Source organism: Nanorana parkeri, unplaced genomic scaffold, assembly GCF_000935625.1.
Source record: "Nanorana parkeri isolate BGI_ZX_2015 unplaced genomic scaffold, ASM93562v1 scaffold1282, whole genome shotgun sequence".
NCBI lineage: Eukaryota > Metazoa > Chordata > Amphibia > Anura > Dicroglossidae > Nanorana > Nanorana parkeri.
This window is the reverse complement of record NW_017307550.1, coordinates 378,985-387,768: the sequence shown is the minus strand read 5'-3', so window position 1 is coordinate 387,768 and position 8,784 is coordinate 378,985. Positions and strand designations below refer to the sequence as shown.

Below are 8,784 nucleotides of genomic sequence, written 5' to 3'. Positions count from 1 at the left end.
ACACTTTGAGAGTAAAGTTACTTCTTTCACTTACTACCTGGTGGTGCAGTCCACAGAAGAGGTGACTGTCTAGAAGTGGAATTCTGACAACACCAGAGTTAGGAATAGCTTACATTTAGAAAACTTGGTGTAAACTGCATATATTAAATTATCTAACTTTTCTGCATATGAGTCTTATCAGGTCCCAGGAGTCCTACGTTTTTCTCCAAAATTAACCTTTTTTTTTACTGTGTTTTATATGTGCAATTTTTTTTTTTCACAGCAAACTGCATTCAGATGAATACTGAATATCTGACTAAGTCACAACTTAACACTGATTGCGAGTGCAAACTGCCAACATGTTCAGAAAAGTTTTTGTTCATTATTGACCAATAGAAGACTTTTTTTCACTTATGTGTTCTCCTGACCAAGTTTTTCTTTGTGATGTAGGTGCATATGTCAGCACTCTGTAGGTGTTGCACACTTTTGAATGTCACATGCACCCAATCAAGTTACATTGGGCGTACTTTGTTTTCTGATATGGACAGCTGAGCAAAAGAGTTGCAGCTGCTCTGTTCCTCTTCAGTCTTCCTGTTAGATGTTATGTGTGCTGCTAGGGTCTGCATTTCTCCACCATTGCGATTCAGCGCTGCTCTCTCTGAGGTTGGATTATTGGACTCTCTAGCTTCCAGATCATGGCAGTGGAACATCTGAAGCAGACATCTTCTGAACTGTTGAAAGAGGACAACTGTTCACTAAGTACACTTTGCAAGAATGTGTTCACACTACGAATAAGGCAAATACTTAAAGAGGTACTCTAGCTACAACAGATATTCCGTTTTGGATAGAGAGGGGAAGTGTGGATTCTGATAGGATGTGAGACAGAATCTCTCCACAGCAAAGGGAAATTCCACCTTTTGTCAGCAGAACACGGGTTACTTTTGGGTGACTGCCCCCTTATTCCTATTCCAGTGACAGTTTTTGTAGTCTGGAATTTCCTCCTGACAATTTTGGTTAATTACATAAGGTCAACAGATTTTTTTATTGTTTCTTAATAGTGCTATCATCTTTTAATGAGCATCTACTTTTGAAATCAATTTCTTTGCTTTTAGGTGGAAGGATAGTAAGGTTGGACCCCTCTAGCTCTTTATGTCTATGGAGTCTCTGGCAAAGAGATCTGAAAAGCTCATCAGCATTGGCTTGACTCAATTTGCTTTGCTTTTCAATTAATCCAATTAATAAACTATATGGATTTTCCTTATATTGCTAAGGAGAAACTTTGCCCAACAGGTGTTAGTGATTATGCCTGTGGGAAGCCACACTTTCCAACCAGACCTACTAATAATTCCCACCACACCTTTCTCCATTGCAGCTAAAGCCATATACTCACTGCTTGTGGTTATATTTAAGCATGTCACCTCCACTCATGATGCAGTGCTTGGGCTTAGTGAGCAACTGCTGGGACCGGCACTGTCACATAAAAAAGCGGGTGACATCACCATTCCTTCTAGATTCCAACACATCAGCCAACGATGGGTGCACCAGCTGACACTATCCAAAACTAAATAAAAGATTGGGCTGGACATACAATTAAACTGAATCTTTTCCTTATACCCCTATATGAGCAGAGCATACTTCATCTTGACAAGCAGCCTCCAGGACAGGAAGTGAGGAAAAATAAGACGCTGATACTTTGGTGCTACTTTCGTGTCCTTTAGCATACTAAGCAATTTGAGAAACCTAGCAGGAAAAAATGTAGAGAGCTTATTTTTGCTTTATCAGTGACATCCTAGCTATGTAGATGATTCAGATACACTAATTGCAGCCAAAACTACCAACCACTTGAACTAATTATTAATGACTTACTTTCTACAGCCCGTTATGGACTGTCCATAACGGTGTCTAAAATCTATAATAGTCTAAAACTAAGAGTTGATCAATACATTGATATTTTTTCAAACGCTCTCTTTCAAATCTTTCTTCGTCGGCATTTCATATCTACTGGGGCATGCACAGATGGGAGCAATCAGAAAGAATTCAGAATTCCCTTTCAAATGGAAAAGTCTACAGACAGCTTGCTACAAATGAAGTGATACAGAGTGTGATATGGCTAGTGAGGAACCCATAGCAGTACAGTGGTTGCAGCTACATAGGGACTCTATGGTTAATAAGGATGGACCTGTAACATGTAGCATGTTACAAAAAGCAAGAATTATACAGCCCCGATGCTGGCGACGTACACTGTACGTCGTCAGTCACGAAGGGGTTAAAATAATACAGATTGTTTTCATGGACCTGCCTGACACCCATATGTCCAGACCTACAGAACCATGAATACAATACTTAACACTTAAACACCTAAAATATACTCTGAAAAGAAAGCACCTCTTTGCAGCTAGAACCATTAGTGGTCAGTATGGGCATGTAAGGTTTGTTTCAAATTCTGACGAATTTCTGCATATTGGGACATTCGGATACATCTGAATTTCCAAATGACAGAAAATAATGAATCTGAAGGTATCCAATTTTTTTTAAATGAAAATTCAAGCTCAAACTGCCCGAAAGGCCTTATGCCCAAAGCTGTAGACCCTAAAGTGTTGGGAAGGCGGGGGGACAGCACGTGGGTTTTCTGGTATTGTTCTACTGTTAAATGTTAAAAAGAAAGAAACAAACATTTAATGTCACTTTTCTGCAACAAACATGTGTTCGTAATTATCATTTGACTCATCCAAAATTAAAGTGACAGTAAACTCAGAAGTTAAATCTTAAAAATACATACATTCAAGTTCCTTAAATCTTCAAATCATCTCTGAATTGGTGCTGACTCTGTCCTTCCTTCTAGAGGGTAGTTACTTCTGTTCCCCAAGGTCCCTGTGTGTGATATAAAGTAGCCACTGCCCCAAGCTCGTTCCTGTGATAGACTAAAATCTCATGTTTAGTTTACTGGTTTATACTAAGATTGTAGTCCATCACAGGAGCGAGCTTGGAGCGGTGGCTGCTTTACAACACACACAGGAACCTTAGAAAAGAAAAGTAGCCACCCTCCAGAAGGAAGGACAGTGTCAGCACCAATTCAGAGATGATTTGAGGATCTACAGCCGAGTGATACACAAATAAGTTACATTTTTATGAATAGTTAAAAGGTACTCAAATGCATTTTTAAGATTTTACTCTTGAGTTTAGTGTCTCTAACTAAAATTCGGATTCGTCCGAGTCCGAATAATGAAACGAATTGACTTTTAGACCCGAATTCCAAAAAATTAAATAACGAAACGAAATGAATGTCCGGCTTTCATGTCTAGTAGTTATTTCCCTTTCTTTCCAAAGGAAAACATGCATAAAAACTAGTACTGAACATGCACACAATACCTGTTTGTTCATGAATACATAAATAACGGGGTTGTACATGGAAGCTGTTTTTGCAAAGAATGCTGGGATTGAAGATAGTCTTGGGTCCAGCTCTATCGTTGGGTGCGCTGTGACGAGAATAGAAAATGCAGCGTACGGTGACCAGCAGATGAGGAAGGCCAGGATCATTATTATTACCATTCGAGTGACTTCTTTCTCTGGTTTTCTGGTAGAACCCAGTCTGCCTTGAGTGTCCGATACCTGCAGAAAAAAATTGCTAATGTCATGATTTTTTTTCTAAAACAAAGTTGTCCATCTTGTCACAATACTGGAATCAAACCTTAAGTCACTGCAATGTAAAGTCCTGCACCAAGCACTCCTGGGTTTTAGCCCTTTTTCCCTTATTTTCCCCTGGTGATCCAGCTAGTATGTCTATTAAATTTCAGCTCCGTGCCAGCTGTCCAGCAAAAGTGGCTGATAGAAGTTACAGACAATTTAACACTGCAGGGGTGCTTACATTGGTCAGCTTGTATTCGTTTATGTCAAACCTTTATCCCAAAAGAAACAAGAAATGGTTGCTGTAACTGATTAAAAAGCTTTAGCTGGAGTTAGGATGTAATTTTTTATTTATTTATGTTCAGCAAAGTCTATCTAAATCTACTTGTCCATCTAACACTGACAGTACAGCTGGCCAAAGGTGGCTCCATTGCCCCTCCATAGAGTGGCTCCACCCCAAGACAGGAAGTGTTACTGGGCAGATCACTTGGTGAAAATAAAAGGGAAAAAAACTGATAAAGTAATTCTTCCACCACATCCAGGGTATGGTAAGCTGCAATATATTACATGTTTTGTTTTACACCGTTACATAGTAAGGTTGAATATAAACATAGGACCATCCAGTTCCACCTATATGTGTGTACATATCCCTGTATATCCGGTAAACTTAGCTAAGTGTGTTTTGAAATTTTCAATGCTTTCAGCTGATACCACTAACTGCAGAAAGGAATTCCACATTTTTACTGCTCTGGAAAATAAAACCCCTTACACAGCCTGAGATTAAAGCCCCTTTCCACCTTGCAGAGGTTTTAAAAAAACATATGCCAGTAATGTACACAGAGTAAAAATGAAGCAGGCATATGCAGTTGCTGTATATGAACACAGAAACTGAACTTTTTTGTTAGCTTTCCTCTTCATATCCTCATGGAAATAGCTGCCTCTGTGCTCTGCAAGCCATCTGTGTAACCCCATTCATTAGTATTCATTGTGGCAACCCCCACAGGACAATTTATTGTGTGCAAAGGCAGAGCTGTTGTTTAGTGATCGTGTTACACAGAATTATAGGAAGGGGGGCAGCTGTCTACAGCCTGCTTTACAATCCGACCCCCGTGTCAGACTGAGTTTTCTCTGGAAAATGTTGAATTTGTAGGATTCAGGCCTAATGAAAAAATCTATAAAAAAAAGAAAGCCTACAATGTGAGTCGTGAAAATGTGCACACATATACATCATCACTGCACCTCTACATTACTACAATCAATGCTAATCACTTACAAAGGTGGATATGGGCTTTAAGCCTCATCTCGACCAACTTCATGTTGTGGCCTTGTGTCCTCTTCAGAGTTCTAAGTTAAAACAGTTTATTCCCTATGCTGCAGTCTCCATTGCTGAATTTGTAGTCACTGTTTAATTCTTGCAGTCATTCTTCATAACTCAGGCCCTACATCCCACTTATTAATTTTGTTGCTGTGCTCTGAACCTTCTCTAGCTTAAGGACATCCTTCCTGAGGATTGGTCACCAAAACTGAACTACATACTTTAAGATGAGGCCAATCCAGTGTTTTGTAAAGTGGTAGAAATATGTTTTGATTTCTTGAGTTTGGGATTAGATACCCTTTACATAATCACTGAGTGATAAAACACTGCACATTAAGTCCTCATAAAATACCAGCACCACCCTTTGTGAGGGACCAATGGGCTAGTGTTTTGAATTGGGAGTGGGAGCACAATGCTAAGTGGCACCCTGTCTGGTATAGACGCAGACCTCCTTCTATAGGAATACCAGGTCATCTCTAGCTGAAACTCATTACCTCTGCCTATAGTTCCGGAGTTAATAACTAGCAGTGATTTTCTGTCTAGCCTCTAAGAAACATGTAGGACAGGGCTCCCATGTGTCCAGATTTTCTCTGATCAAGTCATAGGACAGCTGGACTCACGTCTGGTGACAAGGCTTATACCATGAAGCACAGTATACATTGATGTATACATTATCTGACTTTTTATAGAGGACTGGATTTTCAATCTGTAGTACTTTCTGATCTGCAACTACTGCGCTCAAAGTCCAGTGACACTAAAAAGACAAGAAAAAGCTTTATATTTCCATAGTGTCTGTTTTGCAAAACTTTACACACTTTTGCTTTAAGTCTGTTTGTCTCCAGTTGTTCCAACCAGCTCTAATGCAAGGCGTTGCTTCAGGCCCTATTCACACCAGGACATTTCATTGCGCGTTTTTTTCTGCGCTGAAACGCATGCAAATCAAAATCCCATGTATTCCTACAGGGGCTGTTCACGCAAACCCGCTGAATCGCACGTAAAAATATGCCGTTGTTCAAAATAATCCTTGAACTTCTTTTGTGATCCACCTCGTTTTGCTCCATAGACTTCAATGGAAACTCGCTGATCAGCGAGTTTTTGCAGCTGAGACTGCTTTTCATTGGATAAATGAAAACGAGCTGAAAACAATCCTTTAAATGTTCTTACATATGAACAGAAAATGCCTGTAAACGCACATAAAAATGCGCGAATAAAGCGCTGAAGCGCTGTCACCCTGAATGGGGTCTAAATGTCATCTGTCCTGCAGCCAACAGTGTACACAGATATCCCTGTGTTCAGCTGAATGCACTAAACTGGCAACTGGTCCAATGAGTTTAGTGAATGCAATCAGGGCATATATCGTAGATGTCTCATGCAAAATTAAAATTCCAAACAGAAGGGAACAATTTAGGAGCATACCTGATGTACTATTTTAAACATATAAATGTATATTTTCCTGCATGCGGCCTCTAGTGGAGTGTTGTTAGTATTGCATTCAGTTCAAATGGGACCTGTAATGAGTATTAAGTATGCAGTCTGCAAATGAAGATTTCCTTCTAAAAATGCTATATGCCTGGCTGTACCTGTGATCAATACTTTAAGAAACTGACCTGAAACAAAAATGCAGCTCAAGAAAGTCTGAATTCCTACAACTTAGTCACAACACAGTGATTTAGCATCACTGAAGCCTTAAGTATGGCAGCTAGGCAAACAGAATGTGCAGGAGAAGAGAGCAGCAACAGCAGGGCTCATACTTAATACAGGTTTGATTTAGATTTCTGAAATAACTGGATTTGCTTTGGCTTAATCAGCTTTTCTCAGTTCAAGTTCTCTAAACAGGTTCTGACCTCCAGATTTTCTTAGTCTTGCACAGGTGATTAAATCCACAGTACAGCATTGAGGGGGAAATTCTGAAAACATGATGTGTCGGGAGTTACATAAGGATTGGAGGTACAAAATTCTGGACTTAAATGTTATAAGGTATCAATGATCCATTTCAGTCTTTGTCAGTGTATTCCAATACTTTAACTCTACCATGTACTGTAATACTATTAGTATTAGTTCTTTAACAGGGACTCTGATGCTCATTCCCAGATCTACGCACCTTCCTCAGCTTCCTCATTAGTTTTCCATAGGACACAAATATGAGCATCAGAGGTAGCACAAAACACGTTGTAAGGAAGGTAATGATGTAGGTTTGGTCTCTCAATCTTCCTGAATACCTGAGATAAAAATATAACGAAAAAACACATTCAGTAATTAAAAAAAAAGGTGCAATGCTGTCAATCTAACAATGAACACGCTTACAGAAGGGGAGAGCACAGGGGTGGTCACATCTGTGTTCTGCTGATTAGCATCCAGCCACATACAATTAATACCTCTGCCTACATAAAATGGACCTGGAGACAGGTAAGCATTCGGCTGCTCTTATTAGTTTAAAAGATGGTAGGCAGCATCAGGAGCGGTTTATGACTTTATGTATGCTTTAAAGAGACAAGCATAGAAAAACTGCTGTAAACTTTTCCTGCAGCATTGTTTAATTCTCTTCCACTATGGTGTCATAGATCTCCATTACTAGAAGAAGAGGAGAAAGGTTCAAACAATGTAACAGTATAATAATATCAAAAATCTACCAATATACTCAGAATGGAAAAAAATAGAAAATGTTGTGTCCAAGATTGCTAAAGGAAGAAGAAAGAAGTTTGGATGACTTAAGTTAGAACTTAGTAACCTTAAAGGACAAGCTGGGATGACCACATATCCAGAAAGAAGATAGGCTGCTGTAGAAAAGTAAAGGGGAAGAAAGAGAAAAATGACATGAGGTGGTGAGAGACATTCAGCATCAGGTGTTTGCTAGAACCACCACCAGGGCACAGTAGTAGGCCAAACCACTCTTCTAAAGTTCAACTTCTAACCTGCTTCTTCACTGTTTTCCTTCTTGTCAACCAGATACATTCACACAGGATACCTCATGCTTGAAATGTGAACTAATCAGAGGCGTACCTAGCATGTCTGACACTCAGGGTAGATCATTTTTATTTAAACCCCACCACCAGCACCACACATCAAAATTATTCTTAGTTCATAATCATGAAATTAGACATCATGCACTCTGGGAGTGGAAGAATAATTAGCTAGTTGAGGGCGGACAGCAACAGCTGTAGGTGTGGTTGTAACTTTATTAAGAAAAAATGCAGAGGGTGCAGCATGTCGCCCATCAAGCAACTGGAGGCATGGCCAATAAAGCAGTTGTCTTTAGTTGGGTATAGCTTGTAGTGTAAGAGTAAAATAGGCAACGGTAATTAAAACTAATAACAGTGTCCAATAACAACCCTCAAGCACTAGATTAAATGGCCATAATAATTCCCCCTCATTGGTGGTCAGTGGTAGTAATGTTAACCCCCTAGCTTTGGTGGTCTGAGACAGGCTAAAAAAATAACCCCACTTCCCAGCATTCATGGTCAGTGACTGGCCAGGACAATAAACACCTCCTCTTCCAGCATTGGAAATAACCCCCCCACATTGGTGTTTACTGCTTACATACCTGAACACACGCTCCTATTCCAAGCTCTCTCTCTCTCAGTATGGCCATGACTATAATACTAGTTCTGCGTTCTTTCAGTACTGGGTGCTTGATTGCACCTGGCACACCATTGCCACTTTGCATGTTGCTAGTGGCTGCATCCGGACACCCCGCTAATACCTGGTATGGACTACCCGCCGACCCCCAGGAATGCCACTGGTTCTGAAAATATGTTCTAGCTGGGCGATAACTAAGTGTGACTCCATAGCAAAGTCCCTTTCTCTCTCATTTCCATATAAAAGGCAGGTCCTCTAGTAATACAGAATACTAACCATATATATATATA

General features: G+C 39.9%; 1 protein-coding gene across 1 annotated transcript in view; it reads right to left on the bottom strand.

The window, feature by feature from the left end:
- Positions 1-491: 491 nt before the first annotated feature.
- The window catches only part of LOC108797475 (opsin-VA-like), a 40,619-nt gene continuing 32,326 nt past the window's right edge, over positions 492-8,784 (bottom strand). The window contains exons 3-5 of the mRNA XM_018569073.1: positions 7,020-7,137; positions 3,349-3,588; positions 492-710 (exon numbers count right to left, since the gene is read on the bottom strand). Coding sequence (XP_018424575.1) covers positions 492-710; positions 3,349-3,588; positions 7,020-7,137 — 577 coding nt within the window. The remainder of the gene's footprint in view (positions 711-3,348; positions 3,589-7,019; positions 7,138-8,784) is intronic.